This window comes from Triturus cristatus, chromosome 7 (genome assembly GCF_964204655.1).
Source record: "Triturus cristatus chromosome 7, aTriCri1.1, whole genome shotgun sequence".
Taxonomy (NCBI): Eukaryota; Metazoa; Chordata; class Amphibia; order Caudata; family Salamandridae; genus Triturus; species Triturus cristatus.
This window is the reverse complement of record NC_140590.1, coordinates 1,019,789,002-1,019,813,123: the sequence shown is the minus strand read 5'-3', so window position 1 is coordinate 1,019,813,123 and position 24,122 is coordinate 1,019,789,002. Positions and strand designations below refer to the sequence as shown.

General features: G+C 43.1%; 1 protein-coding gene across 1 annotated transcript in view; it reads left to right on the top strand.

Moving 5' to 3' along the window:
* Positions 1–24,122, top strand: part of NEURL1B (neuralized E3 ubiquitin protein ligase 1B) — a 95,218-nt gene that overhangs the window by 67,328 nt on the left and 3,768 nt on the right. The window contains exons 2-4 of the mRNA XM_085618077.1: positions 3,833–4,396; positions 9,574–10,281; positions 21,118–21,237. Of these exons, the coding sequence (XP_085474203.1) occupies positions 3,833–4,396; positions 9,574–10,281; positions 21,118–21,237 (1,392 nt within the window). The remainder of the gene's footprint in view (positions 1–3,832; positions 4,397–9,573; positions 10,282–21,117; positions 21,238–24,122) is intronic.

The window sequence follows — 24,122 nt, the reverse complement described above, 5'->3', positions numbered from 1 at the left end:
TCGATGACTTTGGCAGGAAAAGGGAGGAGCGAGATGGGGCGCAAGTTCTTGAGCTCGGAGGGGTCCGCTGTTGGTTTCTTCAGGAGGGCGCTATTCAACTTTTTACAGCCAACACCAAATTCAGATTGTGGAGGTACTTAAAAGTGGCCATTTGGCTATTGATTTGGCTCACCGCCTTCAGTATTCATAAGACACCTCTTTTCACAAACCGTAACAACACAGGGCATTCTCCATTAGTACAATCGACAGTTTTAACATAGCTTATTATGAAATTGGAAGGTAAGTCAAGGATTTTTAAAATGATGTATAACTCTAACACTGTGCTGAAAAAGTGATCTGTAGGTGAAGTATGTAAAGCAAATAGTTTGTCATGATCTAAAGCTATTAACTCCTAGCTCCCGTTGTCAGACAGCTTATTGTGTAATTAACCTAATAATCTTTAATTGCATTATTCTTTTTCATTCTAAAAATAAGATTTGGCAGAAAGTCTAACTTTGAAGCCAAATGCCTTACATGTCAAGATTGTGTGATCATATGTTTGACTACAGGATTATATTGATCTTTCCAGATAGCAAATTGCTGGTGGCTAAATAATTTTGCTGTCCTCTGTCATTGCCATTCCAAATACTTTTTTTGTTTAAAAAAAGTGTATTTCCTTCTTTAGTTGTTTTATTTGTACCATGGTCACACTCACGTACAATAAACATATATTGATTATCCAAAAGAATATTTTTTAGACAAAACTGTATTGGCGTGGCAAACACATGAACATGATCATTGGCCTCCCAACCACATCTTGGACATGTTTGTTTCATGTTCTTGCGAACTGAGAACCGTGTATAGTACATTGTGTAGTAGTGTTTGCAGCTCTATGTAGAAGAGAAAAGTTAAGAAGTCCTCAGACTGAAGAATTATTTCTAAAGCTTCAATAAATGTCCAGCTCACCCTCCCAATTTTTTATGTTTTCTCCCACTATGCTTGTTCTTTCGTTACAAAGTTGTCAGGTAGTTTCCAATGCTTTAAATACATCTTTTCATTTTTTGGGAGATCGCTTGGATTCTTTCAAGTAGAGGCTTTCAATTGATAAATCTAAGGGAAGAATCTGCACAGCGTTTCTGGCTACCTGCTAAAAATGTAAATAATTGTCATTTATGTTAAAACTATGTAAAAGTATCTGGTATGGATATCCTGAAAATCTGTCATGGATCTGGACCAAATACGCTAGCATTGAACACCCAATTCTTTCCGAATTGTTCTGTACTAGAATGATACGATCTGAAAGTCTACTAAGAACGAGATTTGGCCCCCAAAAACTCCAAGATGCAATTGAGTTAGCGCAAGACCTCTATAAGTGGTCAAACTACGTCCGTGATAATTATTCCTGTTGCTTCTTTTGTTTGCATACTGACTACCAATGATGTGTTTGGGAGGAAACGCTACCATACTTCAGTGACTACCTAGTCCTTTTTACATTTCTACATATCATGGAAAGGAGTCCTTGAGTGTTGGTGTTCGTGTAAGACTACCTTAACGTAAATAGTGCATACACTTGTCATTGGGAAAACCTATTGTTTGGTTTTTAACTCAAGGCCCCATATCAATAATCTGATTGGACCAAATTTACAAGCACTAAACTCTGAGGGATCTGAAACAGTGAGCTTTAGGTCACATACATGTTTCTGCTTCAGGTGCATCATCCACCGGAGCAATTTTTCATTTTAGGCCCTTACTTCTCAGTATAGTGCAGGGAGGAGGCTAGGGTTGGCGCAATGAGAGAAGATGGCAGTCCATGTGCCGGTGACTTCAAACATCTTCCTTCTATGGTGGGTTTCTGTTCCAGGGCCGTACTGAAGAGGAAGGAAAGGCTTGACCGGTCTGAAGTTTCCACTGGTGTAGGGGGCGTCTGGGGCCACTTGTCCACTTCGGCTGGGATATCACCAGGCTGTTCGGTCACGTACGTGTTGGCTCTGCATAGGGAAAATCCCAATGCTAAGGAAGTGATCTGTGAATGTTTTTCCCATGAAAAAGCCCCTGGAGCTTCCTTCCGGAAGGAAGATGTAAGTGAGTTTAAGCTGCTGAAAACAAAAAGCAATCAGCGTGTACGTGTCATCTAATATTATTGAACACACTGAGTGCAGACAAAGAATTGAGTTGACTCAGTGCTCAAAAAGAGTCGTCCCTGGATTTCAAAGTGTGACCTGTAGGATAGAAACCAATATGCGCAGCAGGTACTCTACCCACAGAGGTACTAAAAAGCCTCATGGGCCACGCTGCACCCTTGGCACTAGTAATGGGAGGTTTCTGCCTTCATGCCCTTTCTTTCCCAGGCCCCTTTACTGTGGATTTCAGTTGGCAATAATTGGTAGTGGACTTCCCAGACAATGGCTAAAACCAGTTATTTTGTGGTGGTCATGGCTTACGTGGAATGGTACCAGACATCAGAAATCTGAGGTCTCCTTGCCAGCATGATTAGACTCCTCTAAACAATACGTTTGGAAGCAATGATATTATTTACATTGAAGGATCCGCGAGGGGAGGGTTCGGATAGCCGAAGCAGTAGAGAGAAGAGCAGGATATCTGTTTGTGGGCAGTGCGATAGATGTTGGATGCCAGGTGTGAAAGGCACTTTAAGATCGAATGGGTTCTCTTCTGCTTGTGTTGATGGGTAAGATCTAACTTTGCTGGCAGCAACCTTATGGGTTCCTTACAGAGACTAAGTACCACTAATGTAAGCTATCTCTTTCTAGACCCCCCCCCCTTGCCTGTTTTGTTTTGTAGTAGCCAGGGAACACTCTGAATCCGAGTGTCCTGGACTTTACTGACACCGAAGGGGCTCAGGTGCTACATCACGGAGACCCTTTTCCGTTTTCACTGAGCATCTAGGCCACATTTACAGCTATTGCTTTGCTGCGGTGATTTTCACCATTTTTCTGGAAGTTCAGGCAGGAGCTTGAGCATCTTCCCTTGGGAAACAGCCTCTACTACGCTACCGTTACAACGCATGCCATTACATCGCATGGCGTTGCAACGAAAAAGGTGTGCAGCAGTGGGTAGAAGGTGTTGGACTTTACTCAAACACCTTCCCTACTGTTGCACACACTTGAGTTGGAATAGAAATTTTTTCTATTCCAACTTCCAGCGCTCCCCCGACTGAAAGTCGATGTAAAAGTTAGCGTTGCAACAGCATGCGATGTAATGGCATGCGTTGTAACGTCACATATTCTCTTCTTTGCAGGAGAGTGCTTGGAGAGCCGCAGCCCGATAACAAGCAGAGGCCCGCAATTGCCTGGCTTGGATTGGTGTGTTGTGAGTTGATTTGTTTTGATTGTGTCATTTGAAGCCAGCAATCACACGTTGTCTGCTGAAACGTTGTCGGGCTGTCAACAGTCTATTATGAATACAGCCCATGCGGAACCAGACTTTTTTTTGTAATTTCTCACTAGTGTTCTCGGCCTCTGCTATCTCTGTTTATGGAGTGTTTTGCTGTGGGTTAGATATCGCTGGCTGGGCTGGCTGATTTTCAAACTTTTAGGCTGGTCAGTCTATAGTATTGATTCATTTGTGAAGATAATAGCAGTTTATCTTGTAAACCGTGTAGCCAGGATTGTGCATACCTCGGAGTAAAGATTGCCCAGTTTGACAGGAGTTTCGATTGGTGCATATGTAAAACTGATGGTTTTTAGTATACCTGTGTCAATTGGTTTCACACAATCATGCTGAATGTTTTCGTTATTAATTTATAGAAGTTGAATGGTTAATGTTTTTAAAATTGCATTAATTGGGCTTTTAAATTTGCATGTCCTCACAGCATGTCTTCTTCTAATCTCTACAGACAGCAGCCACCACCTCCGCCCACCGGCGTACAGCAGGCCCTACAACACACTACCCAGCAACCTCCATGACCGCCGCTCCACTCTTCCCATTACCGGGACCCTGCGCTTCCACCCACAGGCCAAAGGCAAGAATATCCGCCTGGACCCACACTCCCGCCGGGCTGCCCGCCGCAACAGCTTCTGTAATGGGATCACTTTTAGCAGCCGCCCTATACATCTCTATGAGAAGGTGCGACTCAAGCTGGTGGCTGTGCACCATGGTTGGAGTGGCGCCCTTCGATTCGGCTTCACTGTTCACGACCCTGCACAGATGGGTACCGATGAGATCCCGAAGTATGCCTGCCCTGACCTGGTGACCAGGCCGGGCTATTGGGCAAAGGCACTGCCGGAGCGCTTTGCGCTGCGAGACAATGTGCTGGCATTTTGGGTTGACCGCCATGGGCGGGTCTTCTACAGTGTCAACGACGAGGAGCCCATCTTGTTCCACTGTGGTGTCAAGGTAACTGGCCCCTTGTGGGCGCTGATCGATGTGTATGGGATCACACAGGAAGTGCAAATACTAGGTGAGTGCCAACAATGTTTTTTTTGCTGTTCTTTAAAAATAAATATAATCAATGGCGACAGTTTGAATATGGGATATTTGTCCTGTTCACATAATAATACTTGTAACATTGTCATTCTGCTACAGTTTAAAGGTAATTCCTTGCCCAAAATAAGGAAATTCTACATCATTCTTGTGAATTTTCCCCAAAGGATGGCTTAAAAAAGTAGAAAACCATGTGGAAGTACTTGAATCTAGAGACATGGTTATTAACATGGTAATTGAATGGCATGTATGGAAACGATAGCTTGTCAGCATAAGAGAACATAAAAAATGAAAATTATGTGACTATGTCTTCCGTCTTCATGCATTGAGGTTGTTGGACATCTAGTCCACGTCATAACTAATGGTAATGCAAATATTCCAGCTGACTGGGTTATAAAGTTGACATCAGAGCAGGGAGGGGGTATCTCCCAGAAGATCCTTTAAGGCACCTAACTTCTCTTCCAGAATCATCATGGTCACTCGATCTAGTTTTTATAGTACAGTACTCTAACTTCTCAGCTAAGCAGTTTTACCTCTTAAAGGCATATTTTGTCAAAACACAGTTTTTCAGAGATACCCACTCATGATGTGGCTCAGGCACCCACTTTCATGCCAGAGCCTCACATCCTCCATCCAAAATCACAGTTGTAAGTCGCCAACTACAGACTATTGAGTTCACTCACCAGCAGTAAGGCATCTGTTTTAAGAGATATCCAATGAGCTGCAGGTGCATGCTCCCACACTAGGTAGTGATTGGGTCCTGCTTCAGCTGCTGCCACTATGATGCTCCAGAGATGAAGTGGAGTGAATTGGGTTTCCATGGTCCATACTCTTCCCATAGGTGCCATTTGTATGGATAAGAACCCTCTGCTAAGGGACTGTCGTAAGTAACCACCTCTCTTGGATGGAGGGCAGACGCTGCCAGAAGCCTGTCCCTTATCTCCAACAAGTACCACTTGAAGCTCTTGTATGCATTCCCACCTTATCACTGGGGTGGTTTGTAAAAAGCACAGCACTTACCGCTGGGAAGCCTGTGCTTATGGGCTGCTTATCAGAGGCCTTGGTTGGATTACAGTCTCGTGAATGACTTTCAAAGATTCTGGATGTATACCAGAGTTCAACAAATAAAATGTGCAATTGCATCTCGTGTCCGATGCGATAGCTGTGGCGCGTGCTTTTGTACTTACTCGCATGTTTTGAGCTGTGTCAACTTTGTTTCAGGATTGTTATAGGATTTCTGGGGTTAAAGAACAGGTTTTGCACAGTGTTTTAAAGTCTTTTAGCTGGTGAAAAAATATGAAAAAGAAGAATCAAGTAGCCATGTTTTCCAGTTCCGTGTGTCTTTGTCTTAACTTTTTTTCCAAACACCGCTCTTTTTTCCCAAACACCTATGTTCAGCCACCAAACACCATATTTGGCAATTCCCATTAATACTTGAACTGGTTTGGTGGCAGGGCTCTTCGCCAACAAGGCCCCTCTATCGGAAACTTCCTTCCACTGCATGTGCATCAAGAAACCACCATCAGATCCTTCTGAAAGCACCTAAAGACCCACGTCTTTGCATAAGCATTTGCACCTTAATTTGGATTACTGGCCTGTAGCACCGACTCTCTGTTCCTATTTGCTTGTTGCCCCGTTGCTTCTTTTGATCTTATCAGTGCTTTACAAAAACATTTAAATAGGTAAAAAATTACCATGTGCTTTTTAAATTGAGCCTGCTGTTTGTTGCAAGGCATATTGTGGCTTATCAACAACTTAGAGGGGCTTGAGTCCTGCCCATTCCTTACCATTGGTTGGCTTGCCTAGTGACTCTCATTTGCCTTCTTATTCGTACCCCAACTTGTCAATCTTGCTTGCCCCACCCATGCAGTACACCGCTTTACAATCTCTTTGATTGGCTGTCATTGCTGCTTACACTGCTTGCTTTTCAGGCACTACTTTTTACTTTTTAACTTCACTGTTGGTTACGCCCTTCTGCTCTTTCACAAGGAGTGCTTCCACACACAGAGTAGTTCCTTACAGTGTAGGCATTATTATGATAATGTGTGGTTTTTGAGACCAAAAAAAAGATTTTTCCTTTTAGGCAATTTCTTAAAATATTTGCGAGTGCTCGGCAACTCTGCCAACTTAAAGTTTTAGATAAATCTGAAAACAAAAGCCACCAACATTCCTTTTGGTTTTGCCATTGCTTGTGTTAGAACACCGAAGGCAAAAAGAGTCTATTTTTTTCTTTTTAAATCTAAACCTGACGGTTAAAACTCTTATTAGTTTTCCGGAGCAGATCCAGAGATTTTTTTTCTTTTTGCTTCATCTCTCTTTTCCGTTCTCCTCTGCCTGACCTCAGCAAATGCACCATAAATTTCACAGAATGAAAAAACAAATTAAAAATAGTTTGGAGTTCCAAACCAGAGGCATGAAGAGAATAAACTAAATATTTTATCTTGCCGACTGAGTTTCTGGAAATGCTCACATCTTCTCTGACTGCTGCACATGCTTAATGTAAAGCAAGAAATGTTTGCATTTTGGAGTGAAAGATAGCTTTCTGAGCTTGCTGCTTTCCAACGGCTTTAAAAGAAATCCTATTTTTCACCCTTTATTTTGTGTCATTCGACCCTTGGCCACTGGCATTAGTTTGCGTGGTCTAATATTGTGCATGCTTGCTTCTTTAGGGGGTCCGTGTGTTTTTAAAAGAATGGAGCAATCTCACATTATTACCATCTTCAAATTCTTCTCTGTTTTCGGACAGAACCATGCGATAAAGCGCATTCCGGTGCCTTCTGATTCACTCCAGACACACGTTTCAGTGACATTGCTAATCCTGCAGAGGCCTTCATTTGTGCAGTTTTCAGAATGTTTTTCTCTCTTGGTCTCACTTTCTGGTCACTGGCTCAGCAACTGGATCCAACCCACTCTACCCGAGCTCTGCTTTCCTTTGTTAAGCAATGGCCTGTCAGTGACTCTTCCTCTCAAACCTCTTGTCTTATATCATTGGTACTTTCTGGATCGCGAACCCATTGCCTTTCACGTTCGCTTGCATCCTTGTTTGACTGCTCTTAAGTGGCTATGCCCAGGGTTATAATACCCCTAAGACTACTCAGTCCCAAGAAAGTTGAAGTCACCCGCTTTTTTAGTGTGAGGTAGGTTTGAATGGTGGTTGATAGCTTTGCAGTCCGTGGGAAGCCGACTTTATTTGGATGGTAAAGAGGCAGTGGCGTAACACAGCCCCCCCGCAGCCCCCGCTGTGCGGGGGGCCCAAGTTCCAGGGGGCCCCCTCAGTGCAGTACTCTGCCTGGAGAGCTCCATAATGAGTCCGGAGGGGGGCCCTTCCACGTACCTTGCAGGGGGGCCCCTTCAAGTTTTGTTAAGCCAGTGTAAAGAGGAGCCCAGAGTGTGCAATTGTAGGGAATTGTTAGAAATTGGATTATTGTTTGGGGTGGGCGAATGCCCACATCAAGAAAAAATCACAACTCTTGTCAGGGGGATCCGTAAATTAACCTGAGCCAACCTCCTGGTAGCTATTGCACACAACAGCCAGGCTTATCTTAACTTTGGGCAATGTGTCAAATATTTATGCAGATCAAAAACAGTAATAATGTTAAAATGCCAAATATAAGCATCCCAAACCGAATGAGCAAATAGAGTAACATTTAATAAACAAATTTACACAAAAAAGGAGAAAAATCCAATGAGGAGAATCCGAGATTTGATTTTTTTAAATTTTGCTCAGCACCAGCACCTATTTCTTATCACTGGCATACATTTATGACAGCCTGCCTCATGGTGATGCTGTCTGTCTATAAAGCATATCTGCAGAGTGTTTAACAATTCAATATATATTAAAAAAAGAAAAAGATTAATTACCAGTGTATTAAGGCCATTCTTGCAGCTTTGGGTGACATGGAATAGTAGAAAATTTGTAGGAGTGTGATGGCTAACAGGTAACACTGAACCCTGGCAATTGGGAGCACATGCATAGAAAGTGAGAGATGCAAGCTGCAGTGGCCTTCTGACTCCTGAGAAATATCTTGGACCTGACAGATATTTCTTGACAAAGCAAGAGCTTGATCAAAGCAGAAAAATCCGCTTTTAACAATTCCTTGCTATTATTTCAGTTGCCTCCTGTTTCCTTGTGTATCAACGAATTTGGGAATGAGTGGTTTTAATTTTTTTTTAATATCTGTTCCTGAGGGTTCAGTTGGGCAGAGGCTACCAAATCTAGTTTAAGAGTTAGATTGGGCATTCCTTCCATCTAGGCTGCTTTAGAATGTTTTGAAATGTCCAGAATTATGAGACTGCATTAGTATACGGAGAGACAAATATAGAACGAATGGTGTCCTGCGTACTGCCTCAAATATTACCTCCACTCTTAGTATGAACTATGTCCTTTGAGTGTTGATATCTGCCTCGCTGAAGTGGTCACTCAGGAGATCCCAGACTGACGTCCCGCATCAGAGAGGACCTTATCATCGCCGTTGGCCCTCACTTTGGAAGTTGACTGATGCGGTCATTTCGATGACGTCTGGAGACTTCTCATTAGGCAGCTGAAGTCATCTCTCACACGGGCGAAGCAGATGGGGGGGTGGGGGGGTTGGGGGGAGGAAGTTCCGTCAGTCACCAGGGTATTAGTTCATGCTGTAACCTTTTTTGGTGAATCTGAAGCATAACCACTCTAGTTCTCCAGGTCATCCATCTCTATTGTTCCTTACTCAAAAGCTATTTAGAAGGCTCTGTGTTTTTTTTCTTTAGCACCTGCTGCAGATATCTATGTGTAATCCTTAGGTTATAGGTTTGTATCCCGTGTAGAGCGACTCCTTTTTTCTGATTCTGAGGTGAATAAGATGAATGGAAGTGATTTAGTTAAAAGCACTTCTTATTTAAGCAAAAAGTGACAATATGTTTTAGGTGGCGCTATAAATAACGGTTAATATTGTATTAATAGAATTATTATTATTTAATGCATCCCAACTGCTGCTACTGTCCTTAGCTGCTGCGCATCATCCTGCTATTTTTTATATTGCAAGTTATAGTATAAAGACTATTGCAGGAAGGATGGGTCCAAATGATTGTTGTTGGCAAATAATTGTGGTTGCATGTGAATATCAATTAATAACTTCATTTGGTATGACTTCCATTTCTGCATCTCTCCTTCTACAGACAGCATGTTTGCAGAGACAATGACTTCTGCCTGGCTCAGCACAGCTCGCCTCAGCACATGTCTACCACAGAACAACCACGACTCGGCAAACTTCAGCAACAACGAGCTGGAGAATAACCAAGTGGTTGCCAAAATAGCCAACCTGAACCTGGGCCGGGTGCCAGGACCCCCTACAGACAATCATGTGATACCATGCTGCCCTAACAGACGGGCCAGGGCCCCGGGTGTACCAGCCTTCCTTGACACTGACCTCCACTTTCACCACACCCGGGGGCCTGACGTCACCCTCTCTCAGGACCGGCAGGTGGCCTGCACAGACTGGCAGGAGAGCAAAAGGACTTTGGTGTTCTCTGATCGGCCCTTGCACATTGGGGAAGCCCTGTTTGTGGAGGTGGGACACCTGGGCCTTCCGTACTGTGGGTCTCTCGTCTTCGGCATCACATCCTGTGACCCTGGTACCTTGCGGACCAATGAACTCCCAGCTGACCCGGAATGCCTCATGGACCGTAAGGAATACTGGGCAATTAACCGCGGGTTCCCAGCCTTTGGCAATGGTGACGTCTTGAGTTTTTCAATTTTGCCAAATGGGGAGGTGCACCATGGTGTTAACGGAAATAATCGGGGGATGCTAATGTGTGTGGACACCTCCCAACCTCTATGGGTCTTCTTCACCATCCATGGAGTCATCAACCACCTAAAGATATTGGGTAAGTGCTTCTAAAAAGAACTAAGGTGCATATCGTGTATCTATTCCGGCAAGTGCCATTGCGCTGAACAAATTGTAGTACGCATCAGGAATACAACTTTGACTGGTACAATATTGTGACACAGATATGCATATGTACATTTGTCGGTCTATGCATAGATATAGAAAGAAGTGACCTAAGTGAGTTTTGCCAATTTTGTGTTTGAAATACTGCGGTTGGAACATGACTGTCAATCATTCACACTCTCTCAACAACTAAAATTGTGGTGACTCTGAGAATGTTGTCTTACTCTTGTGTTACTGTACAGTGGGGTTTGGCGGCTTTGTGCTATATTGTCATCTGCCACTGTTGGTCTCTCATTGTGCATGGTAATCATCGAGACTCAACTGGAAATTAAGATGTGTATCAAGAACCTGTTGACTAGGTGGCATGTTGACTCTTTCTAACGAAGATGGAGTCTTTTGGGAGGCCAGCTTTAACCCCATTTTCTGACTCTGTTGAAAGCCTGGCTCTTAAACAGAGTATGTTCTGCCACTGCAAGTCGGACTGCACTCGTCTTAAGGTTTCAGCAGAAATGCAATCCAAGGTCTAGGTGATTTGCGACATTGACTTGCAGCATTGCCATTAAATGCAAAGCATGTATGGTGCTTTTTGGCCAGTTTCTGGATGACAGTTGCAAGTGTACTGCAAGGGTGTTTTGATGACACTGATGGGACAAAGAAGCAATTAATAATTTAACTTTGACATTTGGTTGCCTTGGAGACAAAATGTGGATTTGCTTGGCTAGATGTAATTTCCCTAATCAATCTAAAAAATACACCTGTTGCTATTCCAAAGTAAGATTGTCTGGCATTGATTCATCGTGGTTTGTTTTTTCTCAGTCTCCTTCGTGTACCTCTGTGACCGTAAAGGTCATTTAAGGTCTCAAAATCTCTCAGTTTGCATAGTGGGACAAGAAAGTGAGTTTTTAATACTTTTTGGAACTTCACTCCTGGAGTAAACAATGTTTCTCAATTGCCCATGATACACAGGTGTGCATAGAGGCTAAGAGTCACAACACCTCATCTAGGGGATCAAAGAATGAACACCTTGCACAGAAAAATACCTATGAAAATGTAGGTGTGGGGAGACACATTGCAAAAGCTAGAGGTAATCATAGTAATATCTTGGTGGTGATTCTAGGGTATGTTATGTTATGTTCATTTCTATAGCGCATTAATCACCCAAGAGGGTATCTAGGCTCTTGGGCAAGGTGTGTGATCCCAACTTGCTTATATGAAGAGCTAGGTCTTCAGCTTCTTGCAGAACTCAAGAGGTGAGAAGGAGGCTCTGATGTGCTCGGGTAGGTTTTTCCATGTCTTTGGTGCAATATAGAAAAATGAGCAACCTCTAGTTTTGCTTTTGCGAATGCAGGTAGTGGGTGTGAGTGAAAGTGAGGCAGAGTGCAGGTGTCTGTTGGGTTAGTTAAAGTGAATGCAGGGGATCAGGTATTCTGGTCCTGTGTTGTGTAGGGCTTTGTATGTGTGAACGAGAAGTTTGAATTGCTTCGCTTGGGAATGTGGAGCCAGTCAAGCTTCCTGAGGTGCAGTATAATGTGGGTGTGGCCTGGAGGTCAAGTATGAGTCTTGTGGCTGTGTTCTGAATGTTCTGGAGTCTGTGTCTGAGTTGGTTGGAGATTCCTGCATAGAAGGTGTTGCCACAGTCCAGCCTGCTGGTGATGAGTGCTTGTGTGACAATATGTCTGGTGTTTTGAAGCAACCATTTGAAGCTCTTTCGCTGCTTGTGTAGGAAGTAGCTGCAGGAGGTGCACACTGCATTGAATTGAGCTGTCATGCTGAGCTTGTCAGCTAGGATGATCCCTTGATTTCTTGCATGGTCACTGGTGTTGGAATCTGGCCACCAGGTGGAATCCTATTGGGAGGTCTTGTTGCTTAGACCAGTAAGCCTGTCTTGTCGAAATGGAGCTTCATGCAGTTGGTGAAGTTGGTTCTGGTGGTGTTTGTCCTGTCTGTCAGGAAATGGAGAGTTGGGTGTCATCAGTGTAGGAGATGGCGGTGATGTCTTGTAATCGGATGATGTTGGCGAGTTGTGACATGCATTTGTTGAAAAGAGTGGAGGCCAAGGGACAATCTCTGTGGGACTTTACATATCAGTTTCTTGGTCTCTGATGTGAAAGGTGGCAGCCTGACCCTTTGGGCTCTTCCCATGAGAAAGGAACAAATCCATTTAAGAGGGGATCCTTGTATGCCAATCACGTGGAGTCTTCTGATGAGGGTGTTGTAGAAGGCAGTGTCTTGTTGTGGGAGACAGTGTCTAAGGCCACAGAGAGGTCGAGCAGAATGGGGGCCTCTGTTTCTTCTTGGTGCAAAATGTTTTGAATGTCTTCAGTGGACGCAAGGATAGCGGTCTTCCTGCTGTTGTCCTTTCTGAATCCTGATTGTGATCCTGATTTCTGAATCCTGTGTGTGTGTTAGTTACACATTTCAGTTTTTAACCATCACAGCTGCTGGAAAACCTTTGAAAAAAATCCAAAAAAAAGGGGGCACCTGCAATTTTTTAAAATCTTTTTTTACATTTTCTGAATTCCCAAGCTAATCTTACAAAAGCTCCCCAAAGACACCGCTTGTACACCTGAGAAGAAAATGAAGGAGTTTCAAGTCTTATGAAATGAGGGCTTTTTTTTCATACTTTCCTTCTTTTTCGAGTAAAGGGAAATCTTTGGCTAGCTCCTCATAGACACCTGCCAGTGCCTGAATTTTTCCTTTGTCAATCATTGTGGCACACTTTTCGGGTTTTACAATTAAGTTGTGGTTTCTGAATGGACACAATTGGGCAATGATGGTCTGTGAAAACCCCTACCTTGATGAACCTAGACATGCAATGTGTACTATGGTTAATTGTTTTACCTAGCATTCTATCACCCAATTATTGAATATGTAAAGCCGGTCTGGGGGAATTAACTCATTTCTTTTTGGAAGGAATTTTTTTAGGTTTGACATAAAGTAATTACCCTTCCGCCATTCATGGCTACGTTTGATGTGTAATGGAGTTTGCTCGATTCATGCTAACACGTTGTAATCTATGGCATATGACATTCTCAATTACATCTTGGATCAGCCTTCAGTACAATTTTAATTGCGTGGTCTCTCTTTTGGCTATTTGATATATCCTTCCACCTTCATCCCAATGCATGAGAGCCTACTTTACATCTTGAAAGTACATACTGTCATAACACATTTAATTATTCATCACACCCATGCAATCCTATACATAAAGCAATCCCCTTAATAATTTGCTCCGCCCTACCACAGATTTTGTTTTATTGATATTGTTTTTTAACGAGTGTTAAACCTGTAATGTTTGCCAATGCTTGCTTTCATTTGTACTCCTGTCTTACACAGTGTGCTGCTCTAGCAGTTTTCCTACCTCTGCGACCACAAATCCCCTGTTCGCCTAAAGTCAATAGAAAATAATATACAAAAGGCTTGGGTGTGCCTGCCAGTGTCTGGCTCTAGCCCAGTCCCGTCAACCTATCACAGGCACTGATTTGTCTGCACAACTCCCACTTCCCAAGGCCAGCATGGTGCAAACTAACATCCTCTGAGGAATGGCTTTTAGAGCTCGACTGTCTGTTTTCCGTTCTACAACATCTGATTGTTAACACGAAGAGGCCTGCTTAGGTAAACTCGTCTGGGGAAATGGAGGTGCAAGTGATTTTTCTGTATTTAAAGGGCTTGCTTTACGACCGGAAGACGTGCAAGAAAGAGTGTTTGAAATACTTAGCCTGTGTAGAAAGATAGTATCTTTCCTCTGGGATTACCTTATCTTTGCCCAAAGATATGCTCGTAAAAAAGTTGCTGCAAAGATTGTAACAAGACAGCTTTAGTTAATCGCAGCTTGGGTTCAAGTTGGAGTCCTTGTGTTATTTTATAGGCTGGAGCAAGACATAAAAATAATCTCCTTGTCACTTACTTTCCAAACGCCTTCTCTTACTCCAGCTCAGTAAACATGGCGGCTGCACTTGGCCTCCTGTGCCCTAGGCTGCTGTTTCTACTCTGGGGGCTGGAACTGAGCGTCCTATTCTTCAAGAGAGAGCAGACCCAAAGAGATATGTTGTGCAGGCGTGAGAAAGCTGTGATGTAGCGAGTCCGTGCAAACCATTCAAGTTATCTCCCGTTAGTTAGGCTAAAAGTGCTGAGGGGAGGAGGATGAGAGATGAAGAAGGATCAGAAAGAGGAAAGGCGGCGCCGAGAGAGTAAGGAAGGTGTCTCATGGATGGAGTGATCTCCACAAAATGTGTGTTGTGGAAAGCTGTCATTTGACTAACTGGGTGCAGTCAACGGGAAAAGGGGTAGAAAGGGTTGAGAGGGGGGACTGTAAGATGACTGGGCCTAGACTGAGAACTGGGTATCAGTGTACATTGTTTGAGATACTAGGGAGAGCCTCTAGCAGGCAGGGGACCTCATCTTCCCTCCACGCTGTCTGAAGGAGGATCTATCATACAACCTTTCCTAATGCATTTGCCATTGTGTTCGCAGCTAAAGAGTGACGGGGAGCAGGGTGTTGTGTTGAAGTCTGTAGGTGTTCTAGCTTCCGGTAAGAAAGTGGCATTGAGGGTATAGGCTTGGCACACCACAGGGACATGATGGCTCGGCATCAGCACTCACCTCACCTTATGAGATCATATGCCAATAATACCCTACTGGTGTTTTTTCTCACCCCTGGACATGATCCCCAATCCCCCTCATTGGGATTTTGTATGCAGAAAGTAGCAAGCTGGAGGGCCATGTCCTTCCTCAAACTAAATGGGAACAAGACAGAGTTCATTATATTAGGCAACGACATCAACCAGTTTCTGCGGCTAGGCAGGCCGGACTGCCTGGACACACTCCCAACCCCCAAGACAGCTATTAATAGTCTGGGGGTATGGTTGGACAACTCTTTGGCAACCAAACTTTTGGCCAGCTGCTATGGCATTCTGACAATGCTCCATAAAATTCTGCTCCCTTTTTTCTCCATAAGGCTTGTGGTCCAGGCACTAATTCTCTCCCGCCTGGACTACGAGAACCTTCTATAACTAAGAGCTCCAAAAGCCGTAACCAAGAAACCCTAAATTGTACAGAACGCCGCAGCACGAACCCTACTCAATGGTCCCCAGACAGAATTCTACCCGGAAGGCTCTGGCCACCCTCCACTAGCGACCGGTTGAACAGTAGGTTACATTCAAAGCCCTATGCATTGCACAAGGGCACGCCTAACCAATGGTCTCTCCAACCTTTTGACTTTGATCTCACCTTATACATGGAGCAAAACCCTTAGATCCACCAATGCTAGATTGGTCATTGCCCAAACTATACAGTGAGAAGCGAAGGACGCTTATTCAGCTACAATGTGGCCAAGCTATGGAAACCCCTTTCTCACACTATGCAGCTCATGGACAATGAACCGCTGTTCTGGGAATCTCTTACAATGTGGCTATTCTACAAACTAAAGCTTCCCTTAAACTCCTCTGAGCGTAGTGGTGTAGTCTGATTTGCAAGCACTGGGATGCCCTAAGCTAACCATGCATTCCACAAATGTGAGTAGATTAGAAAGGGGAATGAAGAGTGTCTAGTCTGGCTGTCGATCTGAAATTCCATATTCTGGGTGTGTTTGGTTACCTAACATGGGCTTCTAGTTTGATTCCTCCCACACTCTTGCTCTTGATGTGAGTAGGACTGCTGGAATCTGTTTTTGTCATTCACCCCCTCAGGGAATTTTTCACCTGCTCCAGAAAGCTATGCAAAAAAATGGTCACCTAAGATCTCCCCAATCCTCGAGTATAGCCATTCACTTTACTTGGTCATCCCTCAAAATCCTTGTCAGAGATTGCCTTCTGGAGCTCTTGAACAGGCAACCTTTATCTACCCCCACAGTCATTTTCACTGGCTACTAGTTGTCTAGGTCCATCTTCTCAACTTATGCATCACCCTGTTTGCCTGTGCCTTGCTGAAACGTGTATTGGGTTGCAGCGCAAATGCTGCATCTTTACTTTCTTTCCTAATTTACTTCTCAGATCTGGCTCCCTGTCCCTCTTCAATTCTCCATGTTTTCGAGGTGGAACTTTCTTTTACTTGGCTTCCAGAATCTAGAACTCCGTGCTCACCAATGTCATTCAGAACTGGTGTGAAACCTATCGCTGCCGCCTGCTGGCTTCAGTGTGGTGGAATCCTGATAGCATCACCTTAATATTAGTGATAGGAAAACCTCTTAGGTAACAGCACCTTTTAAAACTTCAAAGTCAAGTCTTTCCAAGTTCAGTACATGTGGAAGTGGAGGGGGTTCTCAAAAGGTGGCTAGGATGTTTTGTTTTTTTTGGAAGTTTTATATAGCGTGAAATCGATCCGAAAGTATCCGAGCTCTTTACAAGTTGCGTTACAGATAGACACATATTCATTTTGTTAGGCACTGGGAGGCTACGTGATTTTCCTAGAATCACAGGATGTTGAGCGTCCCTGCTGAGACTCGAACCTGGTTCCCCAGCTTCGACGTCGATCGCTCTAGCCGTTAGGCCACATCTTTGCAGTCTGTTCCCTGTGACAAATGCAAATGTTTTTTCCCTCTAGGTCGACTACTACAGGTGACATAAAGAAGCATACAATACCACCCTCCCCTTAGAGATGTATGCTTTTGGGACCTTGTTGAGCCGGTCTGGGTGTATTTGCAATCTGGTTGAGGAATCAATAACGAAGCATGTCACAGAATTTCTGTTCGTGAGAGCCATTTATAAGACCTAATTCCTTTCCAGTAGGGGTACAGGGAATACAACAGTTAAACAAGCATTTTCAATGCAATAGATCTTGCATTTACGAGCGTTTGAGCTATTGACATTGTAAATGTCAATAGCTTAAATTCTCGCAAATGCAAGACCTATTGCATTGCAAATATTTGTAGTTTTCAAGTGCACCATGCGGCGCTTTCATGTTAATAGAGGCCACACCCCTTTCTTTAGACGAGCCGCATCTAAAGAAAGGGGTGCCGCCGCCATTAAAGTGAAAGCATGGTTTGGAGCTCTTTTACAAAAAATAGCACCCCATACATCGCTTTCACCTTAGTAGCAGCTACGGATCTTTCTTTAGACGTGGCTCTTCTAAAGAAAGGGACGCAGCCTCTATTAATGTTAAAGTGCGGCATGGGGCACTTGAAAACAAAACACAAAGTTAATAGATGGAGAAAAAAAAACACGTGGCCGCGTTCGGCTCTGCAAATAAACCAAAGGCGCAATTGCCACTGTGGCTTTCTGTGCTATATAAAACCTGCAACAGCAAGCAGGTGAAAACAATTTAAGGAAATAGTGCTCGGAGGCTGTAATTAAAACCTATTGAGTAACAGCACATGTAAGAGGGCCAGTCCTTATGGGAGGTTACAAGATGAGACAAGGCAGTACTATGGAGGGACTACAAAGCCCATTGACTAATGAAAAGCTACAGTTTACAACGGACAAGGACACAAGCCAGTGAAAGATATGGGTGGAGTGTGGGCGGAGCTTCAGGTCCCTACCTGAATACAGCATGCGTCACAGAGCAGCGCATGCGCTGGCCAGGCTCAACCTAAAAATGGGGGTAACCTCTCAATATCGATTCGTTGACAAAAAAACATACAGGGCCATATGTAGGTAACATACTATTTACCGATTCATAAATACCGAATTTTACCGATTCGGTATTTATGAATCGGTAAATAGTATGTAGGTAAACAATCGGTAATTATTACCGATTCGGTAAATATCGGTATTTATGAATAGGTATTTACCGAATCGGTAATAATGCATCCCTTCCCATTCATTCCTATGGGCCTGGAGGCCCATAGGAATGAATGGGAAGCCATTTACTATTACCGATTCGGTAAATACCGAATCGGTAATAGGGGAAGCATAATCATGGGTGGCAGGGTGTCACATTGACACCCTGTTGCACCCCTGATTCGTGCATGTGTGCACATGTGGCGCACATACATGCCCTAAGGGCATGTATGTCTGCCACATGGCACTTTTTAAGCAGCCAAATTTAGCTTTTTGAAAGGTATTCGTTATTTAACATCAACCTGTAGTTGGTGTTAAATACCGAATCCTTACTACTGAAATTCACTCACTTGAGTGCTCCCTACATATGATTTAAGGATTCGGTAATTTACCGAATCTGTATTTTACCGATTTGGTATTTTACCGATCCCTTACCGATTCGGTAAATTACCGAATCCTTAAATCATGCCTCCTACATCTCAAATGCCTAAATACCGGTCGGTAACGGGATATTTACCGAATTTCGGCCGTTACCGACTGGTATTTAGCTACCTACATGCGGCCCACAGTGCCAAGTTCGTTGGCTCTTTACCTCGACCTCTCCTCTCTGAGTGCCAAGGCCTCCAGGCTTGTTCGCCTGAATCCTCCATGTGTGCTGACAAGTAATCTCCAGGCCGGCCTCCTGGAAGTCGCATCTTGATCTCTGCTTCCTTCAAGATTTTTAGCTTTGAGCTGGTGAATTACACATTCCTGCTACTGCAAAACATAGAAGAAACATAAGACGTCATATAAAAAAAACACATGCGGGATAAAGTGTTGTGGTTTATTAATCTCATGTCGGGGTCTGGTGACCTGAGCATATCACACAGCCTTTAGTCTAGTGGTTCAGAAGGTTATCAGAAGCACTAAAGGGACTATAATGCAGCCACATGTTGTGCATAGTTTTGTGTATTAGGTACATTTTTTACATCATGCATGGCGTGTGTATGCTTCTGTCTACGAATGCACGTGCATGCATATTTGTGTGAGATATGGAATACGCGTACACATATATGTGGGACATTAACAACGCGTGCAAAAATATTTCCTAATGGAGAAGATATCAACTTAATAGACTGGTAGCCAATATTTAACATGGCATACGAGCACCCTGTCCCGCAAAAAGTGCATTACATGAATCCGTGCTGAGTTTTATATTCTATTGTATATCCTGCGATTATATTTATGGCGCTGCTCATGCCACAAAGAGAACATAGAGCTATACATTGACAATAAAGTGAGCAATGCCCATTGAGATAGTAAATATTGTCTTGAGCAGAACCTCTGCCATTTTTTAAGGCATAATTTTTCGGGTTTTTCAAAGAGAGGACACATTGAGTAGAATACACATCTTTGACATAGTGCTCTGAATGCAGGCAATTCTCGAAAGGCAAAAATACCCTTTTGCCTGATGGGCTGTGTAAGGGTAGGTGTAGGTCAGGGGCTACATATGTCTGGGTAGGTGTAGGACCACTAGTGTGTAGGCCACTGGCCAAGCACAGAAACCTGCTCAGTCTTGCTTCTGACCTTCCACACCACCCAGTCTCGCCTTCATTCGCCCTACAAAGTCCTTATATGCTTTCAGGAAAGAGCACCTAATTTCCCATTTTTGTAAACTTTCCTTAAGACATTTATTCAGTAGTATCCATGCTGACATTCGATTAGCCTTTCTCTTTAGTGATTTGCCATCGGAGTTATAAGTATTGCGTTTGACGCACCTCAAAATAGTTTTCTGCGCACATTAGACAAGGGCTTAGCTGAGGATTAGTGAATTAAAAAAAGTACGAATTATTGCCAGCGACCTTCCAGACACTCAAAGTAACTCTCACTAAATCACTGTCAATGAAATGAGAATCAATCCCTTATTTTCAGAATCTGTGTTTCATCTCATGAAAAACCTTCTTTGTTTCTGGAATAGTAGACCATTGTAAAGAAAGAAAAAAAAAAGACCGTCTTCATCCAAGAAGACGAACATGTTTGAAATCTCTAAATATGAAACTTGAGATGCAACATAGCTAAGTAAGCGGTGAGAACACTGCTGACAAAGAAAGGAGATGACTTGTGGCTAAGTTGTAAAGTGAAACGGAGAGACCAGAGGACTAGGCCCTGCAGTGCTACTTAGCCAAATTGTGTTATCCTGGGAAAAGGAATCTCCTTTGGCTCATTTACCTTATATCATGAGTGTGCAGAGGCAATTAGGTTTACATTGTTCTATATTACTGTTCAGTCCCCCATAGATTGGTAGTATCCGTTCAGACCTGTTGAGATGTGTATTTTCTGTTTGTTGTGTGTTTTTTGTTAAGTATGGCTTGGCCTACAGCAATGTTCTTGTTCTAGAACATTACTTGACCATAAATTGGAGACTACATCTTGTGTTGTCATTGTGCACTACGTAAGTTCAAAATTACAATCAATCCCATGCTATGATACTGCATTTCATTTGCTTGTCCAGGGATGACGTTTTCAACAGAATTTAAATGTATGCATCATGGCACTTTGCAAGTTTGTTGAGACAGGCTGTAATTAGCGCAAGGAATATGCATTTGTTTGGTGAATACATTGGGTATTGTGGTATGGCTTTTATATATGTTGCCTCACAAGTAAATTTAACAGAACCTTGATGTACTTTCAAATTTGTTTGGCCCCTATGTTTTTTAGACGAGATAAGCAATTGCCATGTGACTTTTGCCGTAACATTAGTCTACCACACAAATTACTTGAATTTCAACTGTTTTCCACAATAATGTGTGATTTTCTTAAAATTATCACTAAGCCTTCAGGTTGATATTGGGAAAAGGGGTTTCTTGCATCACAAATACATCCATCACAAGTCCATTGCTGAAATAGGCTAACATTTAGTGTACAGATGATCTAATGGTCTCAGTATGGGTTCTATGCTGTCCCCTCCAGGTGACACTTTAACCTATTCCCAACTGTGGTTTTTGTCTATTTTTGGGAAGGTGCTTGTTGTTTCCTGTAAGCATCATGTAACTTGCTGTCGTTTGCTCTCTCTGCAGGCACCTTGCAGTCTGTCACTGTCTCCCCCTCGGGATCTCCTAGTGGCTCACAGTATGACAGTGACTCTGACATGGGCCTGAGTGTGAACCGGTCCTCTTCGGCTTCAGAATCCTCACTAGGTAACTATGTCTGCTGAAATCTAATCCTATCTGAAATGGTTGTTTAAATAGTATAGCTGCTTAATCCAGACCAAAAGATGCTGCAACTCCCAAACTGAGTTGTTATTGTTTGAAAGTTAAGAACAAGAGCATTGGTGTAGTGTGAGTGTCTTCTACACCTTACTGTGTTTCAAACTAAAGATACCCTGGAAAGAGAAAAGAAAATTGAATCTCGGCACCTGACCTGGAGAAGGAAGGTGGTTGAAAGAACTATCAAATTGTACCACTGAGGAGCCATTCATTTGAGCAGTCTGCATTTGTGCACTTTGTCGTTCAGATGTAATGAGTTTGGTCCTTCCCATAAGAACCACTGAACATGAATTTTCTGACTGTAGTAAGGAGCAAATGACATCATTTTTGAGCAAGTGTCAGGCATTCCTACCTCCAAAAATGCTATTTGTCACTTACACCTGCCTCTGGAAAGGTGTCTCTTACATCTAAATTCCATTCAATTTCTCCTTTAGTGTTTGTATTCTTTTTAGGACCGTTTTTACCACTTGTATAACAGAAGTGCACAGAGCTGTAGATACTACAAGAGATAACTTTCGCAGCAGGTGTTCCAGAACCTGCAAGAGGGCGTGCTTTTCTGTTTTCCACCTATCATGTCCCTCAGGCTAACAGCCTCATTAGTTAGGCAGAATATGGTGCTGTATTTACCATGCTGTTAAATAAATACCATTACCCCAGGGGGAGGTATTTACCACATGTGGTAAATATCTCCTATTCCAAGTTTTTAACTTGTAAATAAGGTATAACATGTGAAATCAGTATTTAACATGCTAAATTCCACATGCGTTGCCTTTTTACCCCAATACATTTCGGCAGGTTTCACCTGTCAGAATCTGTTGGGGAAAACTGTGAGGTTCTGATAATTATCACGCAACTCATAATTCCGATCCCTGTGCAAGTGGTTACCATACCAAACAAAAGCTTTATTTCGATCACAAAGATCATCAAAGCACACAATAAAGGAATAAAAGATGCAAAATACATAAATAAAAACAAACCCATTTGACAGAGAAGAAAATACAGAAGTTAATACTTACCAATTGATAAAAGCATGAATATTAAGGATAAAAAGAAGGAATGCTTCCTACAGACTAAAAGCCGCAATCTATGACTTGCTAAAACGATCTTCACATGACATATAAAAGAAAAAGGTTGGCTTTGAGATTAGAAATATAAAGCCTGTGTCCCAACAGTAGATACCATACGCAGAATACAGTCCCAATGACCCCACGTCCACATAATTTCATTGGCACTTGGTACGCCTAATCCAGAAGGCCATAAGAAATTTTTGCCACACCAAAGATATGGAGTCTACTTGTACTTGTTTTAAGCATTCTAAAGGCAACCAAGTGACTTCTGGTGCCTAGGTTCCTGCAAAGGGGCACAAACCACTTGGCCAGAAGTATACTGTACTGAGGGCAGGAAAACAATATGTGCTCCAGCGTTTTATTATCCCCCTGTGCATACTGGGCACTGGTCATCTCCCTCCCTCTTGTCATGCCATTTGGCGCTAAGGGCTTTAACTGGGAGGGTGCCATATCTAAACTGCAGGTATTGTTAACGAGCTAGAGTTGAAACGCTTTTTTCAATGGTTGCCTCATAACTCATATAAGGTTTGAATCGATAACGGACATTGTGAGACTGCCTTTGCTCTTAGTCACAGTATCCACAGCAACAGCCTCCCAATACATGTTTTTTATCTTGTCTCTGGAAAGCGTACACAACATCTCCGGAGAGGACCAATAAATGACAAAACCAAACTTCTGCAGAAGGGATTTTATGGTGCAAAACCACAGGTTCTTCTGTACACCCGGTCGGTCCATAAGATCTCTTCCACCATTGCAAATGATTCCAATTCAGCAGTGGTCCACAACCGGTGCCAAAAAGTTAGCAATCTGCATCTGATTTTATGTGAAATCAACAGCTGGGCAAGATCCAGATATAGGGGTGTAAGGGTAGTACTCATGGGAAGAGATAAGGCCCTCAGAAACCTATGTTCCACCATATCAAGACTGTTTGAGTTAGAGGAGCCCCATAATTCGGCACCATACAGAACAGACCCAATACCCTTGACATTGTAGATCTCAAGGGCCCGGGCAAACCCGTCAGGAGATGGTCTTACGATGGACCATTGCTATGTTTACAGTCTGCTGGATGAGCACCAAATAAACCTCTTCCATCTGGAATGCTCAGCTCAGGGTGGGTGTCATTCTGATACCTAGATAGTCAAAAGCTGATACCAAGTCAATGCATGTATTACCCACTTGTACCTGCATGTTACAACGGATCGCCCTGTTTTTGGAGAAAAACATACATTTGGTCTTAGCACTATTAAGCTTAAGGACCCTCGCAACACAGAGAGAAGAAAAAAATCTTAACAGCAATTGCAACCCGTGGGGAGATTTTGAAATCAATAGGGTGTCATCGATGAAGAGGAGGAGCACCAGGCCCCACCCTCCCAAATTTGTGTGCACTACACCTGCCTTACTGAGGTGATCAATCCTCCCATTAATATACAGGGAGAACAGGGTGGTGGCTAAAACACAACCCTGTCTGACTCCCTGAACTACCCTACAAGATATTCATCTGCTGATTTGCTCCCCATCTGATATGAGCCAAGTTTCCCACACGGAGCCTCACCAAGATATTCAAAAGAAAAGTGGGATTTCCCATGTTTTCCAATACACTCTACAATTTCCCTCACAGTACCAGATCAAACACAGCTTAAGTTAACAAAGGCAGCGTACAGCTTTCCCTAATTAAATAGTACCTTGTGCCAGTATATACAAGCAAACCTGAAGACCTGGTCTAGTGTACTAGCATTTTCTCTAAAACCT